Source organism: Colias croceus, chromosome 3 (assembly GCF_905220415.1).
Source record: "Colias croceus chromosome 3, ilColCroc2.1".
NCBI lineage: Eukaryota > Metazoa > Arthropoda > Insecta > Lepidoptera > Pieridae > Colias > Colias croceus.
The window spans coordinates 4981265-5004319 of NC_059539.1; the positions used below are offsets into that span (position 1 = coordinate 4981265).

Here is a 23055-nt window from a genome sequence, read left to right on the forward strand (position 1 = left end):
CGGTTTAATCAACACAACACGTAGCCTAATCAAATATGACCCCCTCGTCATATTGCGTAATTGAAGGCTTAATCACGGGAGACATTTTGCGCGACACGACTCTCGATGCGGGTAGGGAGAGCGAGTTTGATCAGCTCTCTATTGCGATTTGCACGCAAAAACCTGATCGGAGACTACCATCAACTAACGAACTAACATCATCGACTTAATGTAGAGCTCACAAGAAATTACTTATAATTTGCTAAGTTTCAACGTTTGTAGGTCATCCGAATTTCAAAATGAAAACGTTAAGAAGCCTCGCCTTGATATTCAAAGGCGCTCCGTTCGGACAAAAGCGATAGATGTAATAAGGTTGTGCGGACGATAGAAAATGTTTTCTGAAAAGGAAGATAAGCTCATGGTAGTAGAGGCATTCTCATTGTATGGGACGTGTGATACCACGATGCACAAAGCTCGCACAATGCAAGTCCATTCTCCCATTGTTTAACGTCTCGGACTAAACACGTTGCTGGCTTTAAGCGAATTACGACGCTGAACTTCAAACGTATCAGACTTGATTTTATCAGTTTTGAAAGTTAATTTACGATAGTTTCTTGTAGCTTGAAATTTCCAGCAGATGATATATATTATAAAATATTAAAAATAGGGATTCTTTAACGGCAAAATTGGGGACATAAAAAAATTGTACATATTCTTATTACAATAAACTGTTATATTTCACGTGTGTTCATAAACAAAACTCCGTGTGATAAGGTATAAGCCAGGCTCCTATGACGTGAGGTCGTCTACAGAAGAAATTTAAAGGTTTGCGTATGAATATTATTGTAAGCACGATAGAGCAACAGAGACAGAAGAATCGGAAGTCTTTGTCAAGCGAACGGGCCCAGTCGCGATCCCACAGAGACTTTATCTCTTGATCGCGTTATTCAGCCGAGCATCAAAGGAAAATATGAAGGGAAATATTAAGAAACGAGAGTGTCTTTTATATCTTGATTCTTTTGTTTTAAAAACGATTTGCTTTTTTGTGGACAATAAAGAATGTTATCCGATTCTATATTAATTATGCTTAGACAGATGATTCTAATTTGTAAATATTATTTATTTTGGTGCTAGATTTTTAACCGACTTCAAAAAAAAGGAGGAGGTTATACATTCGGCCGGTATGTTTTTTTTTATGTATGTACACCGATTACTCCAAGGTTTCTGAACCGATTTACGTGATTCTTTTTTTGTTCGATGCGGGATGGTGTCGAATTGGTCCCATAAAAATTTTATTCGGATAGGCCCAGTAGTTTTTATTTTATGAGCATTTTTGTCTGTATTTGTAAATGAAAACAAGTTTGAAGTCGGTTGTTTTTAACGCAGTTATCACTTGTTATTATTAATTATTATAAATTTTAATAATTGTTATTGATTCCTACGTAGATAGAGGAAATCAGAGCGTTATCACTATCAGTTGAAAGCCGAGGGCGATGCAATGGCGGAGGTGCGTGTTTACACACCGGCTTTAATTTTTTTATCGCGCAACGTTCATTCCCCAATATACCTACGTGTTATCACGTCATTCGGTTGAAATGATAACATCATAATATCACGTAATGTGCTCGCAAACCGGTTGATAAATTTAGAGATTTTACCGAATATTTCCTAAACGTTTGCAATTTAAGTTCATCGAAGCGTAATTTTGTACATTCTGTCTGCCCTATGGTATGGCCACTACGAACTATGTATTGTAATAAGATGTATGTATTAGAAGTCTAGGCGCCGCAGAGTCATCGTCCTGTTCATTATATTATTATATATCGCGCTATGCCAATTCCCATACAATAGGAGACGATGGGGCGGATGACGTCATTTCAGACTAGCCTTGGAATTGAGGTCGGTACTCGAAATGGCGGCACTATAAATGTTCCTAAGTCGACAATAAATCAAATAAAAAATACATACGAAAATTGTTCTACTTTAACATTGCTCCATAGAAGTTACTTATGCCTAAGTTAACTCTGTAGACTATCGACAAAATATACTGTTCTTGTTTTTCTATATTAGGTACTTATTTTATTTAGTTAAAATACATCTCTACGCTAGGGAATAAAAAAACGCTTACCTTGATACTATCGTAGCAGGCGGTAACTCTTCCATTCTGCACTTCCACGGTGGTCGGGGGATGCGCAAACTTGCACTCGTTGTCTGGTCGCGAACACTTATTTCGTTGGAATTCGCGGCACACTTCGAGCTGCAGCCAGCGAGAGTCTTTTCCGTTCAGGAGGCTATTCATGTTCACCATGGTTGCCATCGTTGCCACTATAGTCGTAGTTGAAATTCACGCACAGTTACGCTGAAGTGCGGCGCATAGGCGGCGTAGGGCGAGCGCGCCCGCGCGCTCCGAGTACACTTCTCACACGTTATATATGCGGCGTAGCTGTGGCGCTCGCGCACCCTTCACTGAACACTGCGCAACACTCGGTAGACGAATATAATACCGCGGCGATTGACGCGCGGCGGAGATTACTAATTTACAAAATATTAATCTTACAATTACGTTAGAAAGACACCGAAGTTGCAAGCTTAATTAGGCAAGTATTAAAATATTATCACACGCGTTCGTATCGATGTTGTCGATTGATTTAGTAGAGGGCGAGCGGTGCTTGGTGCGCGAGCATGGCGGCGGCGGCCGGTGCGGGATCTGGCGGGCGACGGTGGGGCGCGAAATAAGCGAATTAGCGGCTCGGCGGTCAGCGAGCAAGCCGGTGCGGTGCGGGGCTCAACTCTGCGAACAACAAAACACACTGGTTACTCTCCGGGCACTCCGCCCCGGAGCCAAGCTCAAGCGGCTACCGGGTTAGCAAGCGCGCGCGGGGACCGTTCTTGGGCCCGCGCTGCCAAAGTGTCCTTTGTGCTGGGTGTAAGTCGCCCGGCACAAACGAAATTTTCTCAATGCATATATTAGTAACTAATGATGACGCTTTCCAAATTAGTTATTATAACAATAGCTTATTATAACTGTTCAAATTTGCACGTGCATTATTAATTAAGAAATGTATACTGAATAGAGATAGTCTTTCTTGTCATAATTAGTTAATTTACATTACATTGCTGCGTCTCTCCATCTTGAGAACGATTACACTGACTTTTGAGAAATACAGATTTATTCTGTAAAGTCTGTAGGTACTTCTCATTGCCGTTCTAAAAACTAACATTAAACAATATCTCGAAATAGTTTTACACGGCTAAAACATGTTGTTAATGTTACGGTTAATGCAATACAATTTCAAAATATACAAATTACATAAAATACTATGGGATAATCTCAATATAGAGACTTGGTGTATTTAAAACTTGTAATAATTATTTATAATTACAGACGTCATGTTTCGTAAAGGTTTGGGCTGGTTCACAATTCATCATAACTATTAGTCGTCGGACATGCGGCAATGAGTGTAGTTCGATGCTGGTCGGTGAGGAAGTGGGATGACAGGTGATCAGTGTGGTGCGCACGTTTCGGACAGGTGTCGCACCAATAACGTGCGCCAGCAGACATAAATACTGCGCCCCACCACGACAGCGGGACGATCAGTGAAAACATTCAAATTATTGCCAGATAAATTATACAGAAATACGCCAAAGTGTGTCAGTAAAATGAATAGTATAAACGCGTTGCTCAATAAAAATGAGTGTTAGAGGTATATGTATAATCACGGAAAAATTCTTTGTGTGGGCGCCGTGAGCCGAAACGTGACGGTCTCGAGCCGAGAAGAAGGAAAAACTTGTGAAACCAAATCCTATCGTAATGTGCTATTTAAAGCATAACCCAGTTGAAAATAGCCCCGGTGTACGGCAACGCAACGACGCGCTCAGCATCGTGCATTAATCTACAAATTTTATTTTTGATGACGGTAAATGCAGCGTTATTTTTCCCATCTCCTGGCACGCCGACTCCGACAGAAACATGTTCAAAGTTGAAAGAGATATCACACTAAAATTCTTTGAAATCCGTTTAAACATTTATTCAGTTTTATGGCTCAGTTTATATACGTGTTGTCTTTTGTGATTGTTTACCAGTGTTATAACTTAAGAAATTTGTGTGACCTAATAAGTAACAACATTAATATTTTATTAAATAATTATTAATGCTTAAAATTGAACGAACTGAACAAAAGTTCTTTTACATTAAGTGTATTTCGATATAGTAAATAGATACTATTTGGACTAGTAAATTTTAAGCATTTCTAGGCTGTTACTAAGAATGCCTGATCACAACTATCAACTTTAAAATAAAATGCCGAGTTTATTTATTTACAAACGGTTTACAAATTCCTTCATACAAAACATCACATGAACGTACGTACGCAGATATTCAAACGGCGATCGGATGCACATCGGCAAAGTAATCCCACAGAGTACACATAACTAAACATGTTCAAAGCGAAATGGTCATCGTTTTATTTTGAGCATTAAACAAGAAATCGAGAATGGCAGCGTCAAAGAACAGCAAAGTTAACATCAGCTGTTAGATTTTTAAAATATAAAATTATTTAAAACTAATTGTATATAGTGCTTAAATAGAAAATATTATTAATTATTAACCATTACATTGATGTACAAGTGAAAATTATTGTGAAACACACCTTCTATGGGATCTACGCAACGTTTAACTTTTTAACGCGGAGGTCAACGTGTCAACGGTTATCCCAATTCAAATATCTTCGATAAACCAGGGGAGTACTAGTTTTATAATTTCATATTTAATTATAAACAACACCTATATTCATTTGTATTACCAACACCGCTCATATTTAATGAGCTACGTCACAATAAATACATTGGCACAAAAGTTACCGTCTCACTTTGCTTGACAAGTTGGAAGCAATTTAGAAGACAAAAACTTATCGCCCCAGACAATATTATTCTTTACTCTTTACTACATCATACCGTTAATCACTTATCAACATTCAGTACTACCATAATAGTATTCAAATATAATTATCTCATACATTTTCTTTCATCTGTTTCAGCAACTACAAAATACAATATGCTGACCCGCAAGGCAGTAGCTAAGGACATGGAGAATAAATTAAAAGCTACACTCCATGATTTGAAAACATCACAATCTTTATGTGAAAAACTCATACAAGAGCGGGATGAAAGTGAATTAGAGATTCAAGAAATAATTAAAAAGAACTCTCTTCTAAAGGCCGAGCTGGCAGAACTACACATGAAATACATTTATAGTGAAGACAAGTGCAAAGCCCTCCAAGACATTGTGGACAGCTTCCAGCAGTGCTCTAGTGACCATGAGATGGCTCTTAGCCGTATCGCTAAGTTGGAATGTAGCCTAATGGAAGTGCAAGAGGACAATCCCAAGCGGCAATGCAACACACCAAGTAGTCTTCATGATGAATTAGTTGAATGTGGACAGTTAAGTGGCTCTGTAAACTTTAAAAAAATCAATTTCTCTTCACATAAGAAGTTGAAAAAATACCTTAGATTAAGTAAGTTTATCAAGCGTACCCAATCAATTGTTAGAAAGAGTTCTTTTAAAAATGTAGTTCAATTAGAGAAAGTCAATAAAAATCTGGTTCAAGAGTTAGACAAATATCATAGGGATCTAGAATATTATAAAATCTTGTATGATGTAGAAACAAATGAATTAAAGGAGAAGATAGACTCTTTAAGTCAAATGTTAAATGATGTCAACCAGAAGTATTCTGCTGCCCAAATGCAAATAAACGAGCATATACAACAGGCAGATGACTTAATTAAGTTGAGTAATGAAAATATGGATCGCTTTGAGTCGCTGACCAATAAATATGTATGTCAGTGTTCAAAAAGTGACAATGAGCAAACGTCGCCCCATAAGCTTGACTGCACAGACATACATAGTGTTAAACCCGTGACAACAATTTCAACTAGTAAAACTAAACACCTTTCCGAGCAGGAAATTATTGTGTTGTCAGATAGTATTGGTCAGGGTTTTGGCGCTATGCTCAACAATTTAGGGCTTAAAGTCACTAATATTTGCACTCCTAACAGTTCATTTAATTATATAATCAAATCACTTGATCATTTTAGCTTTAATAAGAATAATATTGTAATTATACTATATGGAGATAGTTTAAATATAAAAAATAAGGATATTGATGTAGGATTTCAAAAAATGTTGGAAATTAGTAGTCAGACTAAATGTAAATTTATGTTGTGTACATTGCCGTACCTACCTGGTTTGACACAAGAACAAAATAGATTAATTCATAATATGAATTTAAAATTGTATAATGTAACAAATCATCATCGTGATGCATTTCTTTACTTTGACATTAATTTGTGTATTAAATCTTTTACTTTGACAAAGAATACAGTGTATCTGCCATCTAGATATAAGCGAGAACTTGCTATGTTAATAGCATATAATATTAACCAGTCTGGTACATGTTTGTTATCAGACCCTGGATCTACTATAATTTTATGTAGTAGTAATAATAATTATATACACCAACCTTGTGTTGACAGAAAATCTAGCCCTAAGCTAGATTTAAACTAGTATATAAGACAACAGCTAAGCAGACTTTTTCTATTGTACATCAAAACATTCAAGGCTTGGCTAGCAAATTATTAGAAATAGAATTATTTTTAAATCATAATAGAATTAAGGTTTTTTGTGTAACAGAACATTGGCTTAAACAATGTCAGTTGGTAATAAATATTGATAATTATACATTAAAAAGTATATACTTCAGGACATATGCTATTCATGGAGGTTCTCTTATTTTTGTACACAATAGTGTAAAATGTAAAGAACGAACTGACATTGTTAGTCTTTCTGTAGAACGGACCATTGAACTGTCCTGTGTTGAACTGGAGCGTTACATTATTGTTTGCGTTTATAGACCCCCTTCCAGTGACTATAATATGTTTGAGACAGTCATGGAAGAAATATTAAAGCGTTTAAGTAGGAGTAAAAAAAAAGTTATAGTATGTGGTGATTTTAATATTGATATACTTTTACAAACACAAACGGCTACACGAATTGTTAATTTGTTTCAGTCATTTAATCTGTATAAACTTTTTAATGAACCCACACGAATTACACCTACTTCTGCAACCTGTATTGATAATATATACTGCGACTGCTTCTGTTTAGAGAAAAATATTCTCAATACACTCACTTCGGATCACTGTGGCCAGAAAGTAGTTTTTGAATGGGATTGCTTACCTGAATTTAAAAGAATTAATGTTAGGCCTATAAGTAAAAAAGGCATTAATAAATTTAGAGATAATATTAATAAAAACCTGCCCGTACTGAATGATCAATCCTGTAATAATAATCCTTGTGAAATGTTTAAAAATCTTTTCAATTTAGTTCATAATGAATTTGAAAAAATATTTAAAGTTAAATCTTTAAATATTACCAAGGATTTACCATTTAGTAAATGGGCGACACCTAGCATACATAGGTGTAGGATCGTTCTTTATGAGTTATATGGTATGAAGCAATATAATAAAGACCCATCTTTTCTTAGTTATGTTAGAAATTACTCAAAAACTTTTAAAATTGTTTGTTTTACTGCGAAGCGATTGTATATCAGAGATAAAATACGCGAATCGGATAATAAAGTTAAAACAGTTTGGTCTATTATTAATGGTGAAATGGGTAAAAGCAAATCAAGTAATACTATAAAACTTGTAAATAATGACAGGGTTATTGACAAAAGTGCTGATGTTGCTCTAGCTTTTGAAGAATTCTTCAGTAGTGTCCCTGTTACTATTACTAATAGTTTAAATTCGTCTTCAGCACTTGCAGAAACCTTTTTGAGGGACCATGTTGCGGGGTGCAGTACATTATTTGAATTACGACACGTAACTGCTAGTGATATTGTTACTGCCTTTAAGACGCTTAATCTAAAAAATACTTGTGATCTTTGGGGAATGTCCGTAAATTTAGTTAATAATATCATAGAAAATATTGCGAAAAATTTAGCTTTTATATTTAATAAGTGTTGTGACTATGGTACATTTCCTAATTTACTAAAGCTTAGTAAAGTTATACCTCTATTTAAGAAGGGCGATCAAGAAGACTGTAACAATTATAGACCTATCTCTATTTTACCAACATTAAGTAAGGTATTCGAGAAGTTAATATTAAACCAACTGAGTAGTCATTTTGCATCTAATGATTTACTGCACACCAAACAGTTTGGTTTCACAAAGGGGCGCTCAACCACAGATGCTGGGGTTGCACTTCTAACACATATATATAAAGCATGGGAAAACTCAAAAAATGCTCTGGGGATATTTTGTGACCTCTCCAAGGCATTTGACTGCGTTGAACATTGTACTTTGTTACGTAAACTTCATCACTATGGAATTAAAGGAAAAGCACAGAACCTCATAGCGTCATACCTGCATGATAGGATACAGACTGTAGTTGTTAATGGAGAACGTTCTAGCGGTGCGTCAATTAACATTGGTGTTCCACAGGGGTCAATTTTAGGTCCCTTCTTGTTCTTGGTATATATCAATGATCTTCCCTATTATTTGCAGGATAGGTGTGAAATAGTTCTGTTTGCAGATGATACCTCATTAATTTTTAATGTGGATAGGCATGACCCAAATGTTGACGAAGTGAACAGTGCTCTTTTACACATATCTGAATGGTTTAATGCCAATAATTTATTATTAAATGCCAAAAAAACCACTTGTGTTGAATTTCTACTTCCTAACGTAAAAAAGTTGAACAGAGATATTACCTTGAACGGGGAGGTATTGCATCCTACTGAGTCTACTGTATTTCTAGGGTTAACATTGGACGAGAAACTACAGTGGGGAGCCCATGTCAACACCGCTGCAGGTAAGCTCAGTTCAGCTGCATATGCAGTCCGAAAAATAAGGCAACTCACCGATGAAGATACGGCTAGACTGGTTTATTTCAGCTACTTTCATAGCATTATGTCCTATGGAATTCTACTGTGGGGCAGGGCTGCAGATATAGAAACTATATTTATCTTACAGAAAAGAGCCATTCGCTCTATATATAATTTACGTGCTCGGGATTCACTAAGAGATCATTTTAAGAATACTGGTATCCTTACTGTACCATCACAGTATATATTTAATAATATTTTGCATGTACACAAAAGCTCCGACTTACACACAAGAGTAGGAGATAGACACGATTATGGCACAAGGAACAGGAATAGAATTGAAATGCCATTTTTCCGATTAGCTAAAGTTAAAAATTCATTTATGGGTCAAGGTATACGCTTTTACAATAGAATTCCTCACAATATTAAAGAGTTTAGTAGTTCTAAATTTAAAACTTATATAAAAAATGTATTAGTTCAGAGAGCGTACTACAGTATTCAGGAATATATGGACGATAAAAACCCATGGAGGGTTGTCGCGTAAAAACCACAAGACAGTTCATTGGCATATTATGTAGTTAGATATAAGTTTCATATATTGTAATATTTACATGATTTTAAAAGAGCAACTATGGAGTTTCTTGCCGATTCTTCTCCATAGATCACTGCTTTCCGAATCGGTGGTAAATGTTAAAATAATTATGTAATGACGATTCGAAAGTGCTACTAAATAGTAGTCTAATTGAATAAATGAATGTTTGAGTTTGAGTTTGAGTTTTGAAAGGATATCGCCGGATTCCTTTACCGTCGGGCGCCGCTGGCTGAGTTCCTTCGGCGCTCGACACGCACGGGGAAGACATTCAATAACCTAGTGAAAAGATTACCAAGAGCAATCAGACGGAAGCGAATCTAAATAAGAATCTCGTGAGAGCGGTCGGGCGCTGGGGTGAGGCGGGAGGAGAAAAAACAGTCGGGCCGGATCCTTTGTGCACGAAGATTCGATCTAGTCCCTATCGAGGAATTTATCGTTTAATAGATTCGCGAAGACTGCGGTAGAGTGCATAAATAGTGATCACCGCTACGCGCCAGGGCTCGCTCGCATCCGTGGTCTTGACCGGGATTCGAACCTGGGTCTCCCACCGACTGAGAGGGCGCTCTCGCCACTGAGCTATCAAGACAATAGGAATGCGAGGCAAATTAATCGTCTTATAAAAAAATCAAGCATTCATTTGACACAGTGATGTCGTAAATTGTCTGTGCTGTTTTATTTTAGCGTTCTTAAGAGTTAAGCCAATAATATAATTGTAATGCATTTTGTGTAGTATTCACACGTTTCATTCGTGTAACAAAGCATGTCAGTTACCGACGTTATTGTTAATCTTATATGCGAAGAGAATAAATTATTTGAAATATTGACAATTATTAAAGATTCAATTCCATTTTGAATATAAAGCTATTTTAAACAGTATTTCCTTCCGTTTCTAAAGTAAGTGTTAAGTATAGGTATAAATTTCAAATTAAGACTAAAGTTTTAATAATATTATATTGCTTCTAAAGCTGTAATGTACTAATGTTTTCTGCAAGATTGTTTCTGAGATATAAAACGCTATTTAAATATGAAGAGTCGACAGCTCTACATTGACAATAAAATAAAAAAAATAATACCATTAATCACGAAACAGATAAACTCCAATAACTCGAATTCAGACTACCAATATCCGACTATTGAATTTTAGTAAATGAAAAGAATAAATAGCGTGATTTCACAACCCCGACACTTATTGTCAAATGAATGCACATTGTAGCTCACTCTACCGCACCTTTCGCCGTGTTGCCTCGCGATTGAACTTTACGCGACATTTGCAGTCACATTCTCGACATGCTGACATGGCGCAATTGTTGCACCTAAAATTATTACTATTAGTATTATTATCTGTACTTTCACAGAGTGGAGGTAAAGCGCTAAAAGCTACCGATCGTTTGAACAGAGAGCCTCATACCAAAGGCGCGAAATAAATCCCCAGATGGCAAGTTGTTAAAACTAAAACTCTTGGACGACAGACCATTTTTTACTTTTTTATGTTTATAATTTTTTTTCAGTTAGTTCAATTGTTACCTTCAGCTTATGCTTGAATAAGAAACCTCAAAATACTTGAGAAGCGAGAAGTTGCAATTTTCAGAAAAAGTAGTATTTATTATGACAAAGAAAAAACGGCACAGAGGCCGGACCAAAGCTTTGAACGACTTGTATCAAATAATTACTTCAACATTTAGCGAAAATTACGTCGTTTTAATTAAAATTGGCCAGCACCTAGTGATGAATTGTACCTATTTCATATTTTAGAATAAAAGGATTCCTACGAGAAAGCTTTAAGTATCTATCATATAAATTAATATGGGTCAAACAACCCTTCGAAATATTAACAAAATCAACAGAACATTTTTCATCGTTTCCTCACCTCTCTTATTCATCGAATTAAGAACCACCCTAGTTAATTAATTTGATGCTTGAATAACAGGCGTAGGTACACAGGAAAATGAAACTTTTAGAAGTAACTGTATTTTCAATTATTATTGCTGAACACGTATAGTAATATTTACACTAAGACATAGGATTATTCCTTATATATTTAGATATATTTTACAACTAATAGAGCATAAAGTGAATGTAGCAATGTATGAAGGTTTTATTATTGAAATTGAGAGAATTATTGTTGTTGTTATTGGGTTAAGGTCAAACGTCATGCTTAAGTAAAAATGCTTATTGCAGAAAGACAATCACAATTATTAAAATCTGAATATAGTTTACCATGGTACAGATTAATGACTCAAAGATATTTTTTAAATTGAATATCACGCATAACCTTAGTATTTGTATTTACCTTTTGGTTAGTTGGTTTGCACATTTTATATTTTAAGAAAATGTTTAAGTTTTAGTTTTAAGAAAAAGCAAGGTCTTAAGATTTTTCCGCGAAGCGTGAGTATACAATAAATTAATTTGTGTACCAGGGGCCTTAGCCAAACGGCAAAACGCCAAGGAATAGAATACGCTATCGATAGAAATTGACATAAGCGTATGATGTTTTGCATAAGGATTCGGTCACCCTACCAACGACAACGACGACCACGAACAAAATTTTCATCCAGTCGCAATTAAATAAAATTGTGCAAAACACAATTAAAAATGAAATTTAAGAATTTCCTGTCGTATTGGTGTTTGGAAAAAAAAAATTTGAGATCAATGGATAAACAAACAGGTTTTTCATAGAAACGGTGGCTCCTAGAAAAAAATGTATTTAACCTTTTTTATAGATAATTAGATTATATACAATTTTGGTTCAGGTGATTGTATGATAAACTTACCGTCTCGGCGAAAATCGCAAAAAACCCTATTTCTTTTTATTAATTGACCTCGAATTTTTTTATTCCTGAGTACCAGAATGACGGGAGATTTTAATATTGATTTTGAACAAATTTCGGCAAGATTGGAACTTTGGTCGTGGTCGTCTGCGTCGTTGGTAGTGTGACCGAACCATTACCAAAATGTCATGAGCTTATGTCAATAATTAGCGTTAGCAGTTTCTATTCCATGGCGTTACGTACGTTTGTCTAAGGCCTCAGGGGCCTCAGGGGCCTTAGACAAACGTACGTAACGCCATGGAATAGAAACTGCTAACGCTAATTATTGACATAAGCTCATGACATTTTGGTAATGGTTCGATCACACTACCAACGATGCAGACGACCACGACCAAAGTTCCAATCTTGCCGAAATTTGTTCAAAATCAATATTAAAATCTCCCGTCATTCTGGTACTCAGGAATAAAAAAATTCGAGGTCAATTAATAAAAAGAAATAGGGTTTTTTGCGATTTTCGCCGAGACGGTAAGTTTATCATACAATCACCTGAACCAAAATTGTATATAATCTAATTATCTATAAAAAAGGTTAAATACATTTTTTTCTAGGAGCCACCGTTTCTATGAAAAACCTGTTTGTTTATCCATTGATCTCAAATTTTTTTTTTCCAAACACCAATACGACAGGAAATTCTTAAATTTCATTTTTAATTGTGTTTTGCACAATTTTATTTAATTGCGACTGGATGAAAATTTTGTCCGTGGTCGTCGTTGTCGTTGGTAGGGTGACCGAATCCTTATGCAAAACATCATACGCTTATGTCAATTTCTATCGATAGCGTATTCTATTCCTTGGCGTTTTGCCGTTTGGCTAAGGCCCCAGTACGTGACGGAACAAATTATAGATTAATTTAAAAAGTTGTATATAGTTAAGTTCCCTTTGTTATCTTTGAATAGTCTTATCGCGACTGGAAATGGCTATTGTCAAATGGAGCATTACGTTGTCCAAAAGATAAAAAGTGTACAAGGCCAGTCAGTTATAAGGCAGAAAATGGGCTGACACAAGCAGGAGGTGACCTTGGGCAGCTGTGTCGCGCTCCATCGCGTCAGCCGCAGACGCAGACTGCAAAAAAACCACTACCACTCTACCTGACTACACGCTTCATTGGAGCCATGACATACTCATTGCCTTTTTAAATATCTTGAATTGTTTCGAAAACGACTTGAAAAATTATATTCACACGAAGAATTTCAACCAAGATGGGAAAGGAGAATTTCCTCTGTAAACCTAGATGTTTGTTTAATCTCTAACAAAGTGCCTTCTAAATTTTAATAGCTGTAATTAATTACTAGATTAAAATCAATGTTTCTGTACAAAAGTTGTTCGTACATTTTAGGCTATTAAAGCTGTATTCTTCAGTTGATTAATGTTCTTGTGTCTGACAGGTTTCCCATGTTTCTCTGAGATTATTGTTGATGTGAACCTATCCCAATATTTACCCTTTATTATATGTAATAATAAAATATGATCAATCACGAACACCAGGCATGCGTTAGAAATGTACGTATGAAACTATTGTTTAGTCTATAAAATTGTGCTACAGGACATTCGTGGTAAAACATGTTAAAAGTAAACATATTGATACAACATTATAACGTTATTAGCAAAGCACACGATGAGGAAAATTTAATTTTTAAATGCGATATTTATGTTGAAATCAGTCATGTTTATGTTCATGAACTTCGTGTTTTAATGGAATATAGACTTTATTTTAAAGGAGCAAAGGTTATTTTAGAGATTTAAAAGTGTTTGGATTCGATGTGATGTGACTCGCAAGTGATGTCACCGATTTTACATTTGTTATTCTCTGCACAGTTCTGGATTGGCTGGTCGCGCGTGGTTGACTCAGCACAAGCTTTTTGTAGCAATAAAGTTGACATGAACTAAATAAGGAGACAGCACACATGTGGAGAAATGTAGAGATAAAAGAAATGTGTTCTTTTACTGTTAATTGCTTTATTCTAAATGAATAAATTTACCGGACAAAAATGTCAACGACATAAAAATTGAGAGTGTAAATAATTAAAAATTCAAATGCGGTATCGGAACAATATGTGACATAATGAGCAAATCAAAGCGAATGATTAGCTGAGCACGTAGGTCAGTTCCGGCAGTCAAAACAAAGGCCATTGTTAGCACGGATAGAGCAGATCGGGCGACCGGCCCTGCTCTTGCATTCGGGACGTGTACGAACTGCATTAAGCTGCCTTTGGGGACGCCTGCAGACTCGTAATTAGCGGGAGAAGCGAAAAATTTGCGACGGCTTAAAATTTACGAGGCGCAAATTACACGACTCCGGCGCTATCGCTGCAGCGCCCCATTAATGTGCGCGCCTTATCGAGTGCGGCGGGAGAGGAGCCCGGGACCCGGCACGATTGTGCGCGGACATTAAACTGATCGCATCGGCAAAACGTAAAAATAAGCGCAACACCCGACATGGAAGATAAATAAACGGCCAACATTATGGTATGAGGAAAACTTGCATTTATTTATTGGGACGGCGTAATGGGGATTCAAGAGGTTGGTTGAATTTTAATGCGGCGAAAGAAGGGAGAAGGAACGGTTATTTATGTTCTGCCGATATTAAACTTTATTAGTGTAGCTGTTAGTCCACAAACGATGTTCTAGTATCTACATAGTTTGTTTTCTGATTTGACCGATTATGATATTAAGAGATAAAAAATATGACGAAATACGAAGTTATCTAATATCTATGGTAATTTACGACCTAAAATATTTCATTACGCTCGCTAGACTTTGTCTGGCGGTAATACATAGATCTAATCGAAACCGGTTGTTATTTAAGTCAATTAATGTTTTTATTTTAATTAGAAAAATTAAGTGGAGTACTTGCCAGTATTTTTTATAATTAAATGCCAGTTTATGAAGATTCCATTCAGTATAAATCAATATTATCGTTGTACTTTCGGATTTGTTGCAATTTATCTACTTAACTCTATGATACGAGTACATTTCATCTAATTTTAAATAATAATAATTCAGTACTCATCATTCTGTACGGTTTTATCACAGGACGCCCATTGCAAAAATGTTTGAAAATTTGTCCTTTATAATAATACTTTCTCTATACGGAGGTGTAAATAATGATTAATTCAATATCTTACATATCATAGTTTACAATATGTAAATATAATAATTGTTTTGATTTTTTTTCAGGGGAAATTATTTATACTTGATTTTTTGTAAGCAAAATATATTCTCATAATAAGTCTAAAAGATAACACTGCACAGTAATAATGATGGATATTAATTATTTTCATTATCTAAATTCGCAGAAAGAACAGATTGATTCTCTTTGTAACTTATATCCAAAGTCATAAAGCCGCCTCTACATTACATTTTGCATTGTTTAAAATCCTCAATTTACTTATCCACTACTCTCTTAACCACATATTTATAAACAAATAGGTTATAATTATTGTCGGAAATCATTGACCCCAGTTTTTGGAACAGGCAATCTTTATAAACGATAAGTTGCCTAAAATATTCGTGTAGTTAGTGAAAATGGTAAAACAGATTGAAATTTCGTCGTATTTTATCAATGATTAATTTCGTTTTTAATTTGCGAATTGGACCGGTGTGTCATGTTCGTTTAGTCTACGCAAAAGATAAGATAATTCTTTTAGATAGCATTATCGGAGTTGGGTACATTTTGTGGCGATGCTATTCAGATTATGTTGACTTAATTACACTTAATATTCGTTCCTCTTTGGATAATACTTATTCTTTTATGAATTGTATTGTTGGTTTTCTTTCAATATTAAGAAATAAGAATCATAACTTATGATCAAACACACGAATATTATTTACTTTTTTGATACACCAAATAACACTTACGCTCTCCGTGAAAGTATTAGGTATATATGTAAGGAAATATCTTATTTTAGTAATGTAATTAGCAAATTCTCTTTATTTAGTGATTTATGTGATTTTCCTTAGTTATGACATCGAAAATGGACAAATATATATAATACCTATAGGCCACAGGAAGTACAAAATTTGAATATTTGTTTTTACGTACCTTTACAGTTAGTGAAATACAAAAAATAATAATCCAGAGCGAGCCCTCTATTGACAGACGTTTTATTGTTAGGAGCAGGTAGCGAAGCCAGCTGTTACCCTCGTAGATGAAACGTTGCAAACAGACCATTGTGGACCTTAGTTGAACCAATATACCGAGATTTTTTAAAATTAACACATGCACGTTTTATTCGAGCTCAATTTTTAATCTTTTTTCATTTAGCGCGTTACAGCTCTAGCATAGAGCACTGGGATACTTTGTGCGCAACTACTACAGTATGGTGAACGTTTATTCCGGAACTTAACATTTTATGAGCGATTTCAAGATTCAATAAGGATTTAGTGACAATATGAGCGAGGAATTCGCAATTGTGAGCATACGATGGATTGTTTTCGAGACTATTTGTAACTATAATTAATTGATACAAATAATGCTTGTTATTAATTTTATATTTTAAAGATAAGATTTTTAACCACTATACAAAATTTACGAAGTGTTATAAATCTGTCCATTTATCTTAGAGATATGATAAATTATCTTACGATAAGAAAAGGTACATAATGTAACTTATAATGTAATGTATTTGATTTTGTGAAGTATTTGGAAACTACAAAATGATAGGTCATTACTGAAATGCGCTTGGAAAGTTATGGCTTTGTAGAGGAAGAAGTTAATAGTGCCGTTACGGGATTAGGAAAGATTTCTACTTAGCAAACTTTTACGTTATTGGCAATATCGATGAAAGCTTTAACATTCGTGCCCTCGTGCAAGCGCGAGCGTATGGCATTGCACGAAACGGGCCCAACTAATTGCAAAAGCTCTCATGCGGGCCGTTATAAACTCCTTACCGAAACTACCGACTTGTGAGCGTTTATCACTTAAGGGAGTTGATTGTTCAGGCTATTTCAATTTTCTGTCGAATTTCGGAAATCGCCCAAAAAAACGGTATCCAATTTTAGGAAACACTAATCTCACGAATAGGTTTACCGTTGTCACGCAAAACACGTCAAAAGAACCTCACTATTTTTCACAAACTTTCACGATACACACTTTAACGCGACTTCCGAATTCGACCATAAGTTGCAAATACCTAATAAAATTAGCGTAACACTTACATGATGAGGGATAAACAAGCCGGGTAAGGGGATGTGAATGTCCAAAAGTCAAATCATAGCAAGTCGCACTAAGTTAAAGACAAACGATTCGCCGGTAGGGTAGAGGTCGCGTTCGCGGCCACAGCAGGGCGGCACGCGTCGTGTTCGGGGCACGAGTGCGGTGGACAGAGCGGCGCGATTCACACAAGCACAAGCGGAGTCGGCTGGCGACTGACGGGAGGCGAGTGCCGAGTGGCGCGGCGCGGGGTGCCGGTGCGCGCGCACCCCGCACGCCGCGCCTCGCGCCGGGCCCCTCGTTCCCTCCCTGTCTCGCGCCCTCCCCCCGTCCGCCGCCCGGCTGCCTTATCACGTCGCACGGCGCGCCGCTTCCTTTCTCCTCATGCAGTTGCGAGCTTTTCGCCACTGCCACACTTCCGCCCGCCCCGTCGATTGTGTCGACTTTTAAACGGTCAATGTGTTCTTGCACCACTTCATAAACGCATTAACGGATGATTACATTTTCTTATTAGCGCAGCGGAGTTTTGCTGGCGAATGCCCTCGAATTAAAATGTTTTTAAAAACTTTACCAGACGTGGCATCCTCTAACGAATTATTTGCGATAAATTTAGGGTAAGTATCGATTAGGCAATTTGAATATAATATTAGGGTGAGCTAGTAAAATCGGCTATAGGAAGGGTGCGTCCGATAAGGTGTAAGCGAGAGGCAATGTGGCGCGGGAGCAAGCGAAGAGCGGTGAAAGTGCGCTACGGAACGGGTTTGCGCGTGACCTGTCCTGCACGACCACTCTGCAATATGCACTAGATTGAAAATGGGAACAGCCAGCTAAAGTCTGACTCATACTAAACACGCGGAAATTTCTAGTAATTTCTGGGTAGAGGGCTATTTATTCCAAATTAAAAAGCTTTTCGATGACTCTACAATTTGGTAGAGTCCCGTTTAAGCTACTAAGTACTAACTGCTAAGTTTTAGGATTTATACGTAAAGTTCACCTCTTTATATATCTATTTAAACTAATGGTCGCTCATATAAAATAAAGTTGATACGAACTTAAATTAGGTGGTTAGTTGAAAATGTAGAGTTTTTAAATAAAGGCAAAGAAAATGCAACCACGACGTTTGATCGAAATAATCTATGATCGTAAGGTTCACATAAACGGAATAAGTAACGAAGACTTTATTACATATGGCAGTAGACACGAGACCAAAGGAATATATATGTAAAGCACCGCAGGTTCTGCAAATATTTAATTTCGATGTAGCAATAGAAAGATTTTAAGTTTCACAATTTATTTGTAGTGGATAAAATTTGAGAGATCATGCATTTATTTAAGGCAGAATAAATTATACAGTACATCGAAAAAAGATTGATTTTCCAAACAGTATCATAAAAGTAAATAAGCCATTAAAATGTACATAAAGTATCAAAAATCGTTTCATGCATTAAAGGCGGATGCAGGCTCCAATCACGACGTGGTTTTTATTCAATGCGCCTTCGAGCGTGACACCTAAAAAGCTTTCTTGTCTAATTCGCTTCGAAAAGAGCGTTATTAAAAACAAAAATAATAAAAAATAAGGCTACTAATCGTATGACTTCAGCACGTATGCAGTGTAATAACCTCGATAATGTGCAATTACGAACACGAAAACACTCAAGATAATTAGTCAGATTTATTGGATACAATAATTAACCGCAAAAATAGGTGCGCATTAGGAAAAAAAAACGTGTTTAAAAAATCTCAGTCGAAAGCTAAATGATAAAGCCTGCCTTTGTGCCGTCGCTTTAGTGTAAAAAACATTACTTCAGCTACTCTGTTGATTTTTCCTGTCCCTTAAAGTAAGCAGCTCTTAACTTCTTTCAGACATTAACGTACTTCAAGTCAACATTATGAGATAATTTTTTGTCAGGAATCATTTTAAGAATTAATCTGGAAATTATGTTGCTTTGAAATAAGCCTGTGCTTTCTTTATTGAACTTAGATGCCACAGATAACAGATTAAACCGTTAAGTCTAGGTATATGAATAACTGGCTTACCACCCGCGGCTTCGCCCGCTTTGTCTAAAACCTAATAAATTATATACTAAAACCTTCCTCTTGAATCACTCTATCTATTAAAAAAAACCGCATCAAAATCCATTGCGTAGTTTTAAAGATTTATGCATACAAAGGGACATAGGGACAGAGAAAGCGACTTTGTTTTATACTATGTAATGATGATAAATACAAAGAATGCAAAAAAGTGCCTGAGTAATGTATATTATCTAAAACACTGTTGTTTACCATAGTGCAGTAGGAAGTTAGGAATTACCTATATTATACGAATATATATTATACGAACGAACGATAGTTGTTCAACAAACAAAAAGGGCTAGATCGTATACAGGTGTAGGGTTCGAACAGATGTGCTGCTTCCTCCAATATTGGCCGGCGGTTCGCAATGCGTGCCAACGTTGGCAAACACCACACGCGACTCACTCAGCACTCGAATGACTATGTAATCAAATATCTACGTATCGCATATATTTCATATAGCACTCCAGCTCTACGTCCTTCAATGTTAAATCTATTCTATCGTGTATTTTCGAGACTCCGAATAGGAAAACGTGACGTTAACTAAAGCAAAAAATGCATTTAATTGTATCTCTTATGACGCGGTTGGTTGGCGTTTTCGGCGGCCTCGAGACGAGTGATGGAGTTCAACGACCCAGTGTTCATCTTGTGCCCGCAAAAAATGCATCGCTCCGTCCCACGCGAAACGCAATACATTCGCACATTAGTATATATATACAAGTATTATGGACACAAAGAAAAAATCATCACCAATCACGGTGTGTGTACATCGCATACCACACCTTTCGACGAGGCGGGTTTACTATGATAAGATTGCGTTCGCTTGGTCTAGAAACACATAAGCCAACGAATAAATCTATCACACGTGTTCTCAATACTGAGTTTTGTGTACGTTATAGCGATTATCGATGCCAATTGTCATCGCATTAACGACCTTATTTCGTTTCATTGACAAGTCTTGTGAACTTCAAATAGGCGATAGTCGAATAACAAATACAAAGGCGGGGGCTCGCCCACGCAACTCATCTTCACATCACTTCATTGCGCACGCGCCGCGCTTCCTGTATCATTCATTAGTGGTGTTTCAGAGCATTATAACAAATGACTGCTGACTGCCTATTCTTAAACTGCCCTCAATTGATTAGGTAAAAAAATTGGAATAGCTTGTGAAATAAATCACCAATATTTTAATTGGTTGATACTTACACATTTTATAAAAGTCAAACTTTATTTTATAAGCAATAAAAAATCGGCAATCAAACGAAATAATTTAGCCTAGTAACTATTTCTTATAAATTTTTGCATGCTTAGTTTTAGTATATTAAATCAAAAATCTATTTACAATTCACACAATAAACTGGAGAGAAATAAAATTATTCATGACATAAATTGATTTACTTTAAGACTTTATGACTTCGATCGTTATTTTTGCCATGCTACAACTTTAATAAGGCTACTAACTAAATCTTATGAATTCATATACCAATTAAGTTAAATTAAATATACGAAGAATTTAGAAACTGCTTAGCTTCCTTGAAGCGCATCGCTGTAATTGGCTTACACAAGCTGAGAGCACGAAGGCATCGTTTGTGATTTATTTATTGCATTTTCTTCTAGTATACTTAACCTGATAGTCACACTTCGATAAGAATATATATATATATTTTTGCCGACATTCTGAACTTTGATTTCTGATTCCGGCATCATAATATCTTAATATTTATAGTAGGTATATTTAAGTTAAATTAATAGGTTGAGTTGAATATTCTCTTTACTTGCTGTGCTTCTGGTTTGTCTACAGGTTTACCATTCCAAATGATAAAAAAATATTTTTATAATCAACAAAGTTACAATCAACACAATAATTGTATTTTATAGACTCTATTCTTAGGAAGTTAAATGTAGCCACATTTGTTATTAAGAATAGGGGACCAAACATTCCTTTAAGAAAAAATGTCATCAAGTCCATATGCGAAAAAATTATAAACAATATAATAAGCAGCCTGTATAATCAATGAGACCAAAAATATACACATTTTTGTGTGCATCGCGAATGAGCTCTTCACACGGTTATTCTAGCGTTTAATTAAAAGCGGTGAAGCGGAGTCGCGCTCCTGAGCCGAGCGGCAGAGCATCGCGCTCGTGCCCGTTTGATGACTCTGTATAAACGGTAATTAAGACGATACACAAAAAAAAATCCACTGCTTGGTGGGCGGAGTCTAATAGCTCGCTATCGCGAACGCGGGCTTGCGCGAAGTCATTCTTGCAAACTCGCCGCGCTGCCGCTGGCCGACTCGGGACAAACATGTATGGAGTCGTCATACAGCTATAATATTGTTATACATATATTTAATTGGACTGAACACTCCTGTGGGATAAAACAGGATTCACGGTATAACCTAATTCCACGCGGGCAAAGCCGCGGTCGGAATGATATTTTTTTAAATAAAATAATTATTTAAAAAAAACACACAAAATATATTCACGCAAGTATTTATTTTTTGCACTCTATTATAATGGTAATTATTCAACAAATAATCAAAATAAAATAGCCAGAACAAAAATAGGTCGGTAGGGTAGGTAGGCAGATACAGCAATGTGAGACGAATACTGGCTTATTTATACCAATAATAATGTATTATAAACATTAAATTAAGTTTACTTTCTAACAACAAAAATACATAATTTTAGCTAATGTGAAAACGAATCAACCTATCATCCCACAACAATGAAATGTGCACACAAATATTCATCCAAATCGGTTCATGTGATTAGGAGGAGTGACTGCAGCGCCACCTTCCGGGCCCAATTGTGTTTCCAGATCACCCAGGAACTCAATTTAATATACACAAAAATTTTCGAAAAACTTTCACATTACTATATAAATATGAATATAAACCTGTTTTAGTACTAAGCAATTTCCCGCACAGGTGTAGTAAGTATAAATGAAATAAATATCAACATCAAATTCTTTATACAACATACGTATCTACCACCTACTAAGAAATGTAATTCTTTAATTTTTTTCGTATTTTTTTTTAATATAATACTACTCCAATGAGCTCCTGTTCCATATTACGTCCACCATACTTCCACTAAGTTCACCATGATTTTTTATTTCTTCGCACTTTGTTGCTTTTTGCTAAAAATGGAATCATGCGATAAAACCAGTAGAGCGTTGATAACATAAATTTTTGGCTGAATGAAGGTGCTTACGAAGGAGTGGGTTCACATTGTGAACAATTAGTGGGTTTATTTTCCTTCTGGATTCCGGATTTCTGAAAAGATTATCTATGCTATAAATTAAAAAATCTTACACATTCATTATGTACTTAAAACAGGGGTACATATCAAACATCGTCTATAATACAAATATCATCAAATTTAAAATAAAACCAACTTACTTCATTAATTTGTTCCAATTGTAAGCATTCTTTTTCCTCCAACCTTTATGTTTCTTCTTCTTATTTTCTTTATTGTCCCCATTTGTCTTATCGTGTTGTCACCCTTTGTTACGATTGCGCGACTCGAAGACAAGCGACACAAGTT

At 35.9% G+C, this 23055-nt stretch overlaps 1 protein-coding gene across 9 annotated transcripts in view; it reads right to left on the reverse strand.

The window, feature by feature from the left end:
• LOC123705874 (protein muscleblind) overlaps window positions 1-23055 on the reverse strand; it is a 112139-nt gene that overhangs the window by 53147 nt on the left and 35937 nt on the right. For 6 of the 9 annotated variants that reach the window (XR_006753346.1, XM_045654951.1, XM_045654950.1 and 3 more), the window contains exon 3: window positions 2108-2770. Coding sequence is in view for 8 of the 9 variants with exons in the window: in XM_045654951.1 (XP_045510907.1) it covers window positions 2108-2296 (189 nt within the window). In the remaining variant the exon portion in view is untranslated. Of the gene's footprint in view, window positions 1-2107; window positions 2771-10526; window positions 10546-17438; window positions 17649-23055 lie in introns of those variants that run through there. The other 3 variants (XM_045654953.1, XM_045654945.1, XM_045654946.1) reach the window with 2 other exon arrangements.